Source organism: Coloeus monedula (genome assembly GCF_965178545.1).
Source record: "Coloeus monedula genome assembly, chromosome: 6".
NCBI lineage: Eukaryota > Metazoa > Chordata > Aves > Passeriformes > Corvidae > Coloeus > Coloeus monedula.
In genome coordinates, this window is record NC_138786.1 from 59,889,943 (window position 1) to 59,905,610 (window position 15,668).

A 15,668-nucleotide genomic window follows, 5' to 3' on the forward strand; every position below is an offset into this window, starting at 1 on the left:
CCAGCATCCAGCCTTTGTTTTGATAAAAGACAGTCTCTGTGACGCTGCTCGGTGGGCAGATTAGAGCGAGAAAAGCTAGCGGCTGATCCTGCCAGGCGGGCTGGGGCTGCTTCGGGCAGGCTTTGTTTGGATGTATTTTTTAATTTTAAGGTGCATGTTTACACTGAATAGTCAGTTCATGATGCTGATGCTCACAGCAGGGTCCCTGGGAGAGAGATTACTCCATAGCATCATCTCATTAAAGGGTCCAGGATGCTTGCAGACATAGTTTGATAAACGCAGCTCGATGCAACAGAAGCTGGAAAACCTTCCTAAAGTGCTTTTTGGGGAGGGGTGGGGATGGGGAAACCTTTCAGACTCTTGTCTTTAGGGGGCTTGATATTTTTGCAATCTCAATTCAGCATCTAATTGTATTTAGGAACTGAAGTTTTTTTAAGGAAGATGAGTAGCTGGAAAGTAAACAGATGCACCTGTTAAATGCCAGGCTCCAGCAGCTCCGGCTTTCCACACCGAAATGAAAGGCAAGGGTTTTCCCTACGTTTGTTGGATTCATTAAGCTTATATAGGAGAGTTACGAACTAACTTCAGGGTCTTTTCATCTGAGCTTCGCAGATAAACTTCCTTGTAGGGTGGGGTTTGGGTTTGGGTTTTTCTTTAAAAATGCTCAATATTTTGCTGATTCTTATGAAAATATTGATTTGCTGAGTCAGTTTGCTGAACCACCTGTTTTTAGAACCAAATGCAGTATTTCCTTTATCAGAAAAAAAAAAAATCATAAATTAAAAAAGGGGAATAACGAAGGGCATGCTGCTGTTGTTTAGTTAATAATTAATAATAATAGTGGGGCTTCTCTCCTTTAGTGCTTTCCTTTTTGAAAGTGGGGTGGATTTGATGAAAATTGAATGACACAATGTGTCCCATGCTGATTTGAAAAAAAATCCCAGGTCTGAAAAAATCAACGCAGTTAAAATAAATCACTTGCCTCGCTTCCACCAGTATTTGCATATTTTTTTTCTTTTCCTTGGGTGGTGCTTTATGATTCCAAAGTGATCCTGCAGAAAACATGAAATAGCCATAGAATATTATTTCTGTCATCAAAATTCTTTGATCAGTCCCAGATAAAATAGAGGAAATTTAAAATTCAGAAGAATGAAGACTAAAGATGATTCATTGATTCCTTTAATATCTATTATTCATGTTGTCTCTGTCTCAACCTGGAATATCAGTTTTGTGCAAATCTGGAGTTGTATAATTTTGCCATCTTGGTTGTCAGTGGAATTATGGTTCCTCCCTGAAAAGTCTGGAATGTGTCTGTGAGTGTAACAGATGCAGAGAGAAACCTCAGTAAATACAGAGCATATTCTTACTGAAATTATGCAGATACAACAATGAGGTTAACAAAAGTTTTGATTACTAAACAACCAAGCCTGTAACTAACTGTATCATTGAATTGATCATGTAGTATTTGTAATTGGTGTCAAATTGGGTGGGGATCCCAAGAAGCTGCAGAGACTCTTGGTGAAGCTTTGACTTTGCCCCACTCAGTCAAGGTACTGTTATTTCCCTTGCAGTGAATCAACTGCTGCTGCTGCTGCACACATTTAGAAATACTGGTTTTTACCTGCCCATCCTGCAGGTACAGTGGGATTAGAGCAAAGGTAGATTGTGATCCAGTCCTTGGGTGGGCAGGACAGTAATTCACCCCTGCTGGGCGTCTGCTTCATTCATAATGTTAGCATGGGTGGCTTTGGGGAATTGCAATGACTTCCACGCCCAAGTCATGTCCGCACTGGAAGGTGATGCATTTGAAGCAGGCTGGGATGGAGCCATGCATAATGCATGAGTGTGAGGAGAAATGTCCCCACCTGGGCGTGCTGGTGGCTGTGGGCCTTGGAGGAACAGCCTATGGCCAGTGCCAGCTGTGTGTGTGACACGAGTGTGTGACAGAGAGCGCAGCTTCCCGCTGGGAGCTGCTGGGCGAGGGCAGCCTCCAGCTTCAGGTGGAGGAGCAGCTCCCTGTGCCTTCCCCAGGGACTCAGCTCAGCAGAACACAGGTTCACACACTGATGGAGAGGTTTCTCTGGATTAGGAAGGACATAGAACCACAGAATATCCTGAGTTGGAAGGGACCCACTACGATCATCAGAGTCCAATTTCTTGGACACCCCAACAATCCCACCCTGAGAGCATTGTCCAAATGCTCCTTGAACTCAGTCAGGTGTGGTGCTGTGACCACTATCCTGGGGAGCCTGTTCCAGTGTCCAACCACCCTCTGGGTGAGAACCTTTTCCTAATATCCAGCCTAAACCTCCCCTGACACAGCTCCAGCCATTCCCTCAGGTCCTGTCACTGGTCAACAGAGAGAAGAGATCAGTGCCCAAGTTTGCACCCCAGCTGGGTGGAGTTACTTGATGTCAGTACACTGGTCCTCATGAATATTCCCTTTTCCACTCTTCCTTCTACATGCCAGCTCTTGGGTGGTCATAAGTGTCAGGCTTTAACCTTCTGTGAGAGGTGTTGAAAAAGAAAAATGTAAAGATCCAGAGACACGGGCCCGTGAACTGTTCATAGAAATGATCCTAAATATTACCCACATTATAATTTGTCATGGTTTAGCCACCACTACATAATTATAACTTAATGTGGAAAAGGACTGCAGACTTCATCAAATCCATCTAGTTGACATAGCTCTGCTGGGACTGCAGTTACTGATTATCATTTTCTTGGCAGCTGTTTTCAGAGAGCCAGCTTCCTTACTTGATTGGTATATCCATTGGTTTCCAAAGGGTGATGGGAAGCTGTAGCAACTGTTCATGGTGATGTTCCCCACTTTAAGATTGATAAAGAATTTCGATGGCAATAACATGGTTGCATGCTGTTAATCTGTAATCTTATTGACAGTTGTGAAGTCTAATACAGCTTTATAATGAGAATATAACTTCAGCCAGTTGGTGCCTTCGGTGCTTTCCTGAAAATATTGTGGGCTGATCTCTCAGCTGGGGTCCACTTGATAAAGATCTGTCCCAGTATTTGGTTCTTATGTTGGATCTTGGTAGGGTTAAAACCTTGGAACCAAGTAATCACTTGCTGTAACCAATTTAGCTAATAGTTTCATAAAACTAGACCAAATTAGGGGGAATTTAATTCCTAATTTGACAGATGATTTCCTGTGAAGTTTGAAGGAAATTTGTCAAGATTATTTACCACTTTCAGATTTGCTTTCATTTTTGTTGTCACTGATGCAGAAATTGTATCAATTATTCTTCCAGCACGTTCCTGTTGATGACAAAAAAAAAAAAAAAAATCTGTGCTCTGCACACCTGCTGTACCATCACAGAATCACAGAATGGTTTGGGATGGAAGGGACCCTAAAGACCATCCAGTTCCAACCCCCCTTCCATGGCCAGGGACATCTTCCACCAGACCAGGTTGCTCAGAGCCATGTCTTTTAAGAACTGATGGCTTTTAAGAACTCTGGCTTTCATTGCCAGAACAAGGTGAAAATTCCCCCAAAGTAAGAGTATTTTAAGGTATTCCCTGAGGATTCATTTAAACTCCATCAAGAGGGTGATGGTGGGGCAATAGCTGAAGGCAGTATTGGAGGGCTGCTTTTGTTCTCATTAGGGGTCTGGAAAGTGAGTTCTGGTGAGGCTTTTTTGATATCAGAAGGGATACTTTCTCCACATCGTATTTAATTATAAATACCATAAACCTGAACCACTCATTTTGAAAATCTGCAGATTTTAAAACGTTTGGATAGAGTCTAAGAGAGAGTCCAGGTCTATTCCTTTGGTCCAAGAGTATCTTGGGAAACTCTTAACATTTCCATAGCATTATGTGCACTCAGAAACTGCATTCAAGGGCTCTGCTTGGCCTCCTTGGTTTCTGCCCACTTAAGGTGAGAGCCATAACATCCTCCACAGAAACTGGCCAAGGCAGGCAGTGATACAATTTGATGAGCAGGAGTTGTGTGTTTCTCCTGTTGCTGTGCTCAATCCTGGTCTTAAAGCATCTCTCACATGAAAATAACAACAGCATAATGATTAATAGCAGCACCAATCACATCATCATTAATAATTAGTAATAATAAATGCTACAGTAGACTTGTGTGTGGTGTGGTTGTAGGGTTGATTTTTTACTGGCAATCCTCTTTTACTGCCAGTCCTGGTGCCTCACACAAGGCAATCAATCAATACTTTTTTGCCCACGTCTTGATCTTGCAGGTGTTGTAGGACATAACATGGAGGGCATGTATGTGCCAAGGTTTTCCTTTTCCCTGATCCTATTCTTGTTCCAGGTCTCCTCTCATCAGACTCTGGGGACCAAGAAGGTCTGAACTTTTAAGTTAAGTCTCAAAACAGGTGGATGATAAAAATACAAAGCTGAACTGAGGACAGGAATTTAATGGTCAGAGTGTGTACAAGAGGTAGAGGTATGGAGAAATTCCTCAAGGATGAAGATGGAGGGTCAGGAGGTATGCCTCATGAAACAGCACAGATACTCTGTCTTGGCTCTGCTGTTCATCACAGCAGTCTCCTGAAGGCACCAGGCTGCTCATTAAACTGTGTATCCATCTGTATTACATTAGAATCAAATCTGTTGTGGGGAGGAGAGCAATGTCCACATTGGATCCTTCACCAGAGAGGAGAGGGAAAGCCTGTCCTGTGGTTAAAGCTGCAAACTGGGCTTGCTTTGAGTACGAGCAATATTTATTTTTACTCCAAAACCTACAGTATTGTCATATTTGTTGTCAAATACTTTTGTGACAATGCTATAAACAAGACTGTTCTTAATTTTTTTAAATTGTGTTTCCTGATATTTTCACTCCCAGAAGGTCTGAAAAATGCCTTATGAAATCATTTCGATTTATGAAGCTGTAACATTACATTGTGTACAGAAGTAAAGGCTGTGTACAGATTTTTCTCACTTCTCTTGAAAAACTATTACTAGACAGGGAGTGAAGCTGTACAACCCATTGAGTTTTAGCTCCTCAGGAGGCCTGGTGGTACCTGCATGGTGGGGAGGGCAGCTTGAACACCTCCAAGGGTGTTAGTAGTGTACTAAAGAGCATACAACCTTTTATATAATCATCAAGGCCCATGGGCCTCATTTGAAGGCTGGGTACCAGGGGTTTGCTCACACTTTTTGTTCTAACTTCCATGGAAATCCTGCTTGATGCATGATCTATTTGCACAGTTGTTGCAGTAGTGGAAAAACTTGCAAAGTCAAAAGGAGAGAAGAGAGATTTTCAGAGGAGAAGCTGTGGAAGACCTGAGTTGTCCAGTCTCTGCTTGGTCTATCATTGATTTTCATACTAAAATGCTTTCTTTGAGACATGGGATGGAAAGATCCCCATTTTTCCCTCAGAAGTATTTTAGAAAACATAACCATGAAGGAGGACATTTTAGCTACAAGTTGGTTTGGATCCTCTCTTCTCCCCCTGGGATCTCTGCTCAGGAGGCTGGGCCTGCAGCTGCCACGAAGCTTCTGGGGACCATGTAAACCACCAAAGCCCAGCCCTTGTGTTTCCAGGTCCTGAGGAATGGATTCAGGAGCATTTTTAATTAGTCTCCCTTGGCACTGCCCTTTCCAGCGCCCACATCTGTCTTAGGGCTTTTTTGGCAGCAAATACTGAGGAGAAGAAACATTTTCTGCTGCAAGCCATGGTAAGAGCTGTGAGAGCTTTCAGGCACTAGGGAGCCATTCCTTGCTGGCACAAGCACTGCCTGCTGCTACTGTTTCTTACATTTCCGAGGTTAATTTTAGCTTGCCCCACAAGCATGGGTATTTACCAGCTGTTCATATTAACAGGTGGTTTCTTGTACCATAGAGTTCACCTTTGCTAGTCTGGGAGTTGGACCCAAGTGCAGGATCCCATTAGTTTAGTCAGATGAGGTTCTGCCATAAAGTATGGCTTTAAAGCACTGTTTTGGCACCCTTGAAAAATCTTTCTACTAGAGGACTACTTGAGTAACATTTTGCAAGTTCTGCTGAGAGTTAAAAAGCACAAGCAGGCGATACTTGCAGATAAATAGCTCATCAGACACGCTTCTCCAGAAAAATTCTTCAAAGGCAGTGGCAGTGACCTGCAGCACTGTTGTCTTAAAGATGGCTGGTAAGTCTTCCTTAATAAATGCAAATAATTTTGAGTCTGAGGCAGTTCTGGCAAAACCCAGAGTCCTTTTATACTTCCACAAATGACTCAGACCTCTGGTGAGTTGTACTGTAAAGAAGGCAAAGTGATGTTGCTTCCCTCCTTCCAGGAGGCTGAAGGGAGATCATGGAAAGCTACAGCTGAACAGCTTCTGCATGTTAATGGGCACCGTCAGGATTTTACAGTAGTGATTTTCAAAACAGAAGGAGCGCAACCCTCAAGTGAAGCCAAGGCTGATTTCAATGCCCAAACCCCTTTTGCAAATCCTCACTGCAAACTGGGTGGTTTGAAGTTGGCGTTTTGGCTCTTGGAAGTGGATCTTGCTCAGCCAAACAGACTGAGCCCCTGTCCAATTGCATGCACATCACACATCGACAGCCTCACGTGGCACCAGCCTCCTGCCTCATGAATATTCAGCGTGCATTGCTCAGAATTGTGCCATTGTGGTGGGGTCTGGGCGGCACCGTGCACACACACACCCCCTCCCACTAAAACACCCAGCGCTTGCAGGACCCTGCACCACACTAGGACCTTTTATCCTTTCCCTTCTGATTGACCAAAGCACTTAATTATTATGTGGCTAATTCATGCTGTGAGGGATCCTCTGTCCTTTAATTTATCTGGGAAATGCTGTACCCACCTTAGAGCTGGGCTGGAAGCTGTCTCAGCCTGGCCAAGCGTGGGGCCAGCGTATGCTGGTGAGTGGCTCTGCAGAGGAGTGTGCGTGTGAAAGCTGCAGTTCCAGCTCGGCTCCTGGCCCTGTCATCCTCATTCCCACTGTGTCCCCATGTGCTGGGGAGGCTGCTCTGAGCCTGGCTGGTTGTCTCTTCAGTATGCCAAGGAAGGGGTGCAGGCAGGAACAGGCAGCTGCCCTTCAGCAAAGGCTCAGACACTGGTTATACTTAGTGGAAGACATTAAACCCATGGGGTCAGAGAGTGTTTGGGAGGAGTTATTTGGTATCTTAACCAGTTTTACATGAATGTAGGCTGAGGTGAGACTCAAGGCAGACGTATAAATGTGGTGGACAACCTCATCTTTAATTTTTGTTCCTGTTTAGAATGGAAAAGAAAGGGTGTGAGGAGAGTTGATGCAAGGCTGGATTGACCTGATGGTAAAGGAGAACATTTCTTATTCCTTTGCCCCTTGGTCTCTATTTACAGCATCAGGTACTGATGTGACAGGTATTTTGGCTCTGGTGTAAATGGTTACAGGAGAAAACGGCACTCTGAGGAAGCCATGCAAAGGATCCCAGCTGGTGCATTCTTCACCCAGTGCACTTCTGCCTGCTTTTAAGGGAGATTTGTTTACGTAAGGAAATGTAGGACAAAAATGTGTTTGACTACTGTCTCAGTGAGGAAGCATTTCTTTACCAAGAGGGTGGTAAAACCCTGGAACAAGCTTCCAGAGAGATGGTCAGTGCCCCAAAACTGTCAGTGTTTCAGAGGCATTTGGAAAATGCCCTCAACAACATGCTTTAGCTTTTGGTCAGCCCTGAATTGGTCAGGCTGTTAGAGTAGGTGATGGTTGTAAGTGCCTCCCAACTGAAATAGTCAGTCCTGTTCTATTCTATTCTATTCTATTCTATTCTATTCTATTCTATTCTATTCTATTCTTATTCTATGCTGTTCTATGCTATGCTATGCTATGCTATGCTCTCCCATTCCATTCCATTCCAATAATGTAAAAAGCCTTTGAAATGACTGAAGCTGCAACTGAAGGAGAAAACATGGCTGTGAAAGGTGTAGCTCAGGTGTTTTTAGCAGCATCTAAATTCCAGGGGAGCTGATACAGCTCAAATCCCTGAGGCCTGTCAGCCAAATTCTCCCCAAGTCTCCACTGATTTCCAGTTCTGGATTCTCCTTCTTCCCCTTCACTGCCCAAGGAGCTGTGAGATTCACCTCCCTCCTGTATCACCTTTTGCAAAGAGGTTCAGCTGAGCCCCTTCTCCTTAAGGGAGAGAAGGAGGAGGAGGAATGGCTGCAGGAGCAGCAAATCCCACCCGAACAGCTTGAGAGGGCAGCAGTGCTGCAGCTCCCTATCCCTCCGAGGGAGATGAGGAGAAGGCAGATGTGCTTCCTGCCCTTGAAAATCCTGGCAGATCTGGCAGGCCGTGGGTGGGGGGGGGAATGTGTTCCCAGGCTGGACCTGGGCACTGGGAGAGCCATGTAAAAGTCATTCAACTATTATCTCCCTTTCCTATGCTGAGATTTTCCAACTAGCTGTTGGCACTTTTTTTTCCCTATGCACATGGGAATATTTGCCTCAGGTCTAAAAGATACAGGATCCCTCTCATCAAGGTCTCCTTTGGCTGGAGAAAGAGGCCAGATGCTTTTCATCTTCTCCCTTGTGCATGCATGTCCCCAGAACTGTGTCACTTGGCCTCTGTCCATCTCTCTCTGATCCTTTCCTTACCTGATACAGCTGAGTAAATATCCCAGCCATTGCATGGCAGGAACAGACAGCTTTCAGGATATACACATACCTGGTCTAGTCTCTCTTGAGTAACTCAGCACCTTCCCGTTTGAGGGGAATGAGAAAATGCAGTTTGGCATCTCTCTGCATGAGAATGCAGCCCACTGCCAGTCTGCAGGAGTATGGGTTGGAAGATCATTGAAAGAAAAAGGCTTAGTTGCTCGTTTTGGATCTTATAATTAATTGGGATTGACTCAGGGAACTCTGTTGGAGTCAGGTTTGTATTTTTTGGCTCAGCTGTCATTTGTTTGCCTCTCTACTGCCCGTGTCCCAGGGAGTGTTTTCCCCTGCTACGTGTCCTTTTTCTGTCATCAGCAGATGATGTACCACATACACCAGCTCACCTGGGCTTATTTAATTTAATGTTGAGGGTTTGTGTGATAGAAAACTTAAGTAACTTAAAGTCAGATTTGCATAAATTTCCAGTACTGTCCTCTGACAGAGTAATTTTTGAGCACAAAAAATATCATCTTGTGAATAATCACAGAATCATAGAATTGTTTGGGTTGGAAGAAACTTTAAAGATCATCTTGTTCCAGCCCTCCTGCCATGGGCAGGGACAACTTCCACTTGTTGGAAGACCCATCCAACCTGGTCTTGAACACTTCCAGGGATGGGGCAGCCACAGCTTCTGTGGGGAACCTGTACCAAGGCCTCACCACCCTCACAGAAAATATAATACCTCCTGTCCAAATGCTGGTGAAAGCACCCATTTGTGTGCTGCAGGATTTTGCAGCACCTTTACTGAAAAAGAATATGAAAAACAGCCAAACCTGCACGCTTGTGTTCTGGATGCCATTTTGTAAGGACGGTTTGCAAGGATGGAGCCTCAGCACTGTGAGCAATCTGTGGAGCTCCAGCTGGGTCCTGCAGTACAGCTGTGTCTGCTGCTAAACCTCCTCATACAGGTGCTCTGAGGATGCTGTAACTGCATTTTGGAGCATTCCCCACTCCCTGTGCCAGGGTTTCTGCAGGAAGCAGACATGGGCGTGTATCTGTAAGAGACTGATCCCTGTTTTGTGGAGTCAGCACCCAGGATCCCAAAACAGGCACCAAGGTCCCTTGTCCCACGGCTTCCGTGCAGCCCATAGGATCCAGTCATGTGTGCTCATGATCACAGGTCTGGTGCTGAATGCTTAAAAATAGCAAAAGGTTATTATAGAGTGTATATTAATGGAGAATGTAATTGGGTGTGAATGGTGCACAAAGAGAAGAGAGCTCAGTAATACAACACCAATTTTTGCATTCAAGCCCATCACTGTAAAGCCAGGCTAATACGTATAACAGTAATGAGTAATGTAACTCATTGACTCAAGGCAAACATGGCGTGGTGACTCACAATTTTTGGAGATTAGATGATAAGGACTAGGAGGCTGGATTAATTTTGTTTCTTTTAGTATTGGTGACTTCTTTTTTTTTTTTTTTTTCCTGACAGATTGCAGTTTTCCTGAATTTACTCTTTGTTCAGAATGATTTGACAAGTGGCATCTCTCAAATCTGTTTGGCTGGTGGTGTGTTCAAGCTGTTCTTGAGGACTTGTGCAGTGTGCGAAATTAAAGATGTTTTGTTTAGATTGTCATGAGCATGTTCTCTGGCTGGATGAAGAGTCCTCTCAGAAACAGGTTGTGGGTGTAAACAGATTAAATTCACCTTTATGGACTGGATATTCCACAATCCTTTCATTAAATTTTGCTTTTTAGTGGCTGTCTCTGATGCTAAAATCTTTTGCTGGAGCGGCTGAAAAAAACTATACAAAGTGGGTGAAAAACACTGTAAAAACTAACTGCTTAACAAATGTAAAAATGCACAAGTTGAAAAGGGTCTTATGCACTTGTTTTGTTCTAACCAGCACCTCCTGTGGATGGGGGAAGTTATATAACAAGCAGAAAGCTTTTTTTCTTCTTTTTTTTTTTCTTTTTAGTATTTCTGAGATGGTGGGATTGAGTAGCAAGAGAGATTTATTCTGTTTTTGAAGGCCTTACCTGAAAAATGGTTTCCTACTCATGGAACTGTTAAGCAGTGGTAAAGCCAGGAGTCTCTTCCTTTCTCAAAACTAATGAAATAACAAAATTGAATTGTCAGAACTTTGAATGGGAAAGTGGTTTATAGTGGGTAGCCCCAAACTTTCTCACTCATTTATCAACAACCAAAACTGGAAAACGCTTTGATCAAGCATTTGGCATTTGAACTCGTGAAAAAAGAAATAAAAATTTGGAATTTTCAGATTGAGTAAATGCAAGGAAGGTTGAAATCTTCCATAAAGCCCTAGCAACAACACAAGCCTCAGCTTGCACTTGCCTTGCTGCTGCAAGAGACCCACCCACCGTGCTGTGGTTGGAGATATTCATCCATCTTATCTAACCCAGGCACAGGCACAAGGAAAACAAGGATTTCAAGTAGGTCATCAGTTGTAATTTCCTCAGCGCGTCGCTCAAGTCCCTTCACCGCTCCTGCTGAGGAGCTTTTGTTGATGCTGCTGTGAGCAGGAGCATCACTGCTCCCCTCGCCCTCCTGCAAGCACTCCGAGGGTCCCAGTGGCCACGGTGGCCACCCTCGATAGCCACCTTTAACAATTTGGTCTTCTCCCCCCAGCTATCGACCTGTTGTACTGGCGTGACATCAAGCAGACAGGGATCGTGTTCGGCAGCCTCCTGTTGCTGCTCTTCTCCCTGACCCAGTTCAGCGTCGTCAGCGTCGTGGCCTACCTGGCCCTGGCCGGCCTCTCGGCCACCATCAGCTTCAGAATCTACAAATCGGTCCTACAGGCCGTGCAGAAGACGGACGAGGGCCACCCCTTCAAGTGAGTGGCTTTGTAGTGATGCCCAAGTGCTGCTTTTGTGCTGGATGAAATTCTCTTCTCGCTCAGAAAGCGGGAAATAATAATGTTTTCTGTTCCACAGCATCTCAAAAATTGTAAGGCTCTATTGGCTTAGATCCTGGAGAGAAAAACAGAACGCCACAGAAATCATCGTCCTCTAAGACATGGGGTTTTTTTTCTCAAAAAGATGCAGGAAATTGTAAGCAAATGGAGAAAAAGAGTTTCATTAGAGTTAGTGATAATACAGCTTACGTGCAAGCAAAAAGAGCATTGTTTCTGGGCACAATCTCTTGGGCATAGAAGGAAAATACCTCTATCTTTTCTCCAGCAACCCAATATCTAAATGATGGTGCCAGTGTCTCCCCACTCTCTACGAGGTCTGGGGGGTTTGCTCCATGAGCACAGTGATCTTTTCCCCTCTGATGTGCCAAAAAGTTGGTAAACCAGGTCATGGAACTGGTGTGGTTTGCAAACACACACGGACACAGAGAAAAAGAGCCTTGTTGGGGTGCTGCTCCTTCTGCTTCACTTGGGTCAATTCTGAGCTGCAACTCAGTATGGGGGAGTAACTCAGAGAACAGCAGAGAAATTTGTGGGGAAATCTCCCAGGTCAGATTTGTATCCATCTTTGGCTGAGGAAAAGAGAGAAATCCCATCAAGACCAGGCTCTCTGTGGGACGAGGGTGAGGCTGGAGGCAAACAGCTCCAGCTCAGCAATCACCCAGGGAGATGGATCGTGCAAGGTGAGGAGGGTGTGCTGGTGGCCCTGTGCCTGCAGAGAGGGGAACAAGTTGCTCCAGCACACAGAAATGAGGTCTGTGAAGGAGGGAAGGATGGGGTGGATGGGTACGAGCATGAACAGCAGGGGAAACTTCCTGGATTTGTAACGGGACTGTGTTTCTGGCAGAGCCTACTTGGAGATGGAGATGAATCTTTCACAGGACCAGATCCAGAAATACACAGATTGTCTCCAGCTATACGTCAACAGCACAGTCAAAGAGCTGAGGAGACTCTTTCTCGTTCAGGACCTCGTGGATTCTTTAAAAGTAAGATTGCTTTAAATATTTTTAACCCCTCTCTAGAGGATCAATCTACATTTCAAAGAGCTGCTTCCCATGTTGACAGGGTTGTCATGAAACCTAGTTTTGTGTAGTTCCAAATATGAAAGTTGTTCTGCTTTTTGATTTTAAAACTGCTTGTTTCCAGCATTTTAGAGGTTTGGCACTCTGCATTTGAATGTAGTGATAGGTAATAAGATAAATTTGCAGAACCAGCTTAGCTCCATGTCAGTTCTAGAAGCATCCCTAGATGCATCATCTAGAAGCATTATGCTTTCTATTGCTTTGCTATAAATAATGTTCCCCTCTGTTAATCTTGATTTCCTCTACTGGTGGCATTTCCTGCTATGGATGAGGGTCTTTTTTCACTCCCTGCTGAAATAATTATTGATTTTTAGCCTTACACTCAAGCAGGTGTCCTTTAGAGCAAAGAGAAAATCATTAGGAGAGCACACATGGGTTAGGCTCCTAAATTAGTAAAGAATTTTAGGAAAAGGTACACATCTCTCACCCTCAAGTGGGATTATCAGTTCAGGGCTCTGGTTAACCTGTTTGGGATGACCTCTGCCATCATAAAAATTGGATGCAGAGATCTGCCTATACCATTCTCAATGCAGAGTCCTATAAGTCTGCAATTTAAGCTCTAAATAGACGTGAAAGCTCAGCTGAGAGGGCAAGAAGCAGAATGGAGAATGGGGTTTATACACCTAGAAAAACTACCTAGTTCCTAATGTGCCTTACTTAACCACTCCCACATTAAAAAAGGCTAATGTGCTGTTACGTTAGCTAGTTAAGCAAACTAATTTCTTCTTGTGCTGACACTGGAGGTGATGTAATGATCAATTTTTAATTTAGTTTGCAGTACTAATGTGGCTGCTGACTTACGTGGGAGCCCTCTTCAATGGCCTGACTCTTCTGATAATGGGTAAAAATCAACATTTCTTTTAAAAATCTATTTTTAACTTGAAGTCCCCCTCGATTTTGACTTAGACAAAACAGCCTATCCCTGGCATGCCTTCCCCTCAGCTAAACCACCACCATTTATTTCCCTCCCCAGTAAATATTCGCTGTTCTCTTACACTGTCCCTCCTGCTAGAACTACTTTGCAGTTTATGGTTTTGCAGCTCCCAGTCCCAGAGCAATGGGGAATTCCATATTTGGGAGGCTTGAGCAAAGTGCATTTTTAATGCAAAGCTCCCTGGTGGATCAGCTGACCAAGTGGCACGATAAAGTGTTTGCCACTGAAGTAGGTCTCTCCTCTGGAGGAATCTGATCTGCAGGAACATAACACTGTGCTCTTTTTGTCCTCAGCTGTGGTGTCTATGTTTACTCTCCCCGTTGTATATGACAAGTACCAGGTAGGTCTGTCTGCACGGTGCATTTGGGGTGTCTGGGTGGCTCTGCCTCATTGTTGCCTCATTGACTTGGTCTCCTCTTGCTCTTTGCAGGCACAGATCGATCAATACTTGGGGCTGGTGCGGACCCACATAAACACGGTCGTGGCAAAGTGAGTTCAGCAGCTGACTGCACCACAGCTCCTGCTGTGAGTCTGTGGTGCCCTGGGGGTGGCTGGGACCTGGCTGGTCCTGGAGACACTGTGTCCTATCAGTGGTGTCCTCCCCAGATCCTGGAAAGTGAGAGGTTGAGGGAGGGCAGATCCCTGGAGACCCTCCCAGCTGAGCGCAGAGTAAGGCACTCCATCCTTCTCTCCCCTCTCCTGCCTTTTGGGGGAACCGTGGACAGAGCAGCCCAATCGTGGACTGATGTCCACACCTGGCCAGGACAAACAGGAAGGAATGAGTTAATTCTCTTCCCCACTGACCAATCCAAGCCTGTTTTTTTGCATTTGGGGAGTTAATAGCATTAATGACCAAAGTGGGAGTTAGAACAATGCCCTGTTACAGAAAGAAAATACCTGGAAGCACCATGATCTTTAGTGTTTCAAACCCCCATGGAACAGGCAGAAGACCTGGGTGAAATTTTGTACTGAAAATTCATTTTTTAGACTTCCTTCCTGGCTTTCTATAGACAATAGACCATGGAGAAATAATGCTGGGGGGAGAATATCACTGAACACATCCCAAGGTTACATGAACTGCCGAAAACCAGGGCTTTAAGAACACCTAGATGGGCATGGCTTCTGTTTCTCATGGCACTTTGATTCACCTGTTGAGACAACACACTGAACATGGACTAGAGACTGTCCCTGGACAAGAGTCCAAGTGGGGAACCACTGGAATGGAATAACTGCCTCACCATATAATCCTTTTTCTTTTTCTTCTTTATTTTTTAGGATTCAAGCTAAAATCCCAGGTGCTAAGAGAAAGGCAGAGTAAAGCAGACATCAAGAATTCATCTACTACAGTAGTGCATAATGGGGAAATCTGGAGTGAAAACAGCTCTGTTCTTACACTTTACTGCAAATTTATCATTCTTTTTTTTTCTTGACACCATAATCTTAGAAACATAAAACTCAGAAGCAGTGCTTTTCCCCTGCTGCTTCTGCACTTAGAATATTTGCAATCACTTGTGTCAAGCACTAAAGTATAGTAAAGAGAAAAGTGTACTAGATGTGGTTTTTTGTGTTGCTTATAAAGTGCATGATGGTGAGAGCCTAAATAATATTGACCTCTTTATTTAATTTTTTTTTTTTTTAGTGTTTTTCCTTCTTCTATTGGCATTGCTTCTATAACTTTTAATGTTACATGTGGCTAGGGGCTTTCCTGCTTAGCGCACTTGATGCAATAGTTAAAATTGCTTCTACGTCACTGGGTTGCTGGTTGGATTCATCTTTATTAACTATATAGAATTGTAGACTGATGTTTTAGTGTTTTCCAGCACAAATAAAATAAACAGTAATCGGTACTTATGGTAATCAGTTTTGTATAACTCAAAAAAGGATAAAAAGAAAACAAAACCCAGTACTTTTGTCGTAAAGGATTGACAGGCTGATTTACATGTATGGTAACTGGAAAGTTCCAGCATGTTCAATTTATTACGATTTGTATTACATTCTCTGTAGTTCCTAATGGACTTAATTATGGACTCTGAATATTTGCACTTATGTACTTGATACCGAATGCAGAAATAAATGTTACTAAATGTAAAAAATTCTCCTTCTTCTTGCCACTGGGAATATCTTGACATTTGGGAACTGGACACATA

The 15,668-nt window shown here is 43.9% G+C and overlaps 1 protein-coding gene across 2 annotated transcripts in view; it reads left to right on the forward strand.

The window, feature by feature from the left end:
- The window catches only part of RTN1 (reticulon 1), a gene marked incomplete at both ends in the record, with an annotated part of 116,892 nt that extends 102,053 nt beyond the window's left edge, over window positions 1-14,839 (forward strand). For both annotated transcript variants that reach the window (XM_082283932.1, XM_082283933.1), the window contains 6 exons: window positions 11,220-11,427; window positions 12,353-12,491; window positions 13,359-13,428; window positions 13,815-13,861; window positions 13,952-14,010; window positions 14,797-14,839. In XM_082283932.1, coding sequence (XP_082140058.1) covers window positions 11,220-11,427; window positions 12,353-12,491; window positions 13,359-13,428; window positions 13,815-13,861; window positions 13,952-14,010; window positions 14,797-14,839 — 566 coding nt within the window. The remainder of the gene's footprint in view (window positions 1-11,219; window positions 11,428-12,352; window positions 12,492-13,358; window positions 13,429-13,814; window positions 13,862-13,951; window positions 14,011-14,796) is intronic.
- Between the last annotated feature and the right edge of the window lie 829 nt (window positions 14,840-15,668).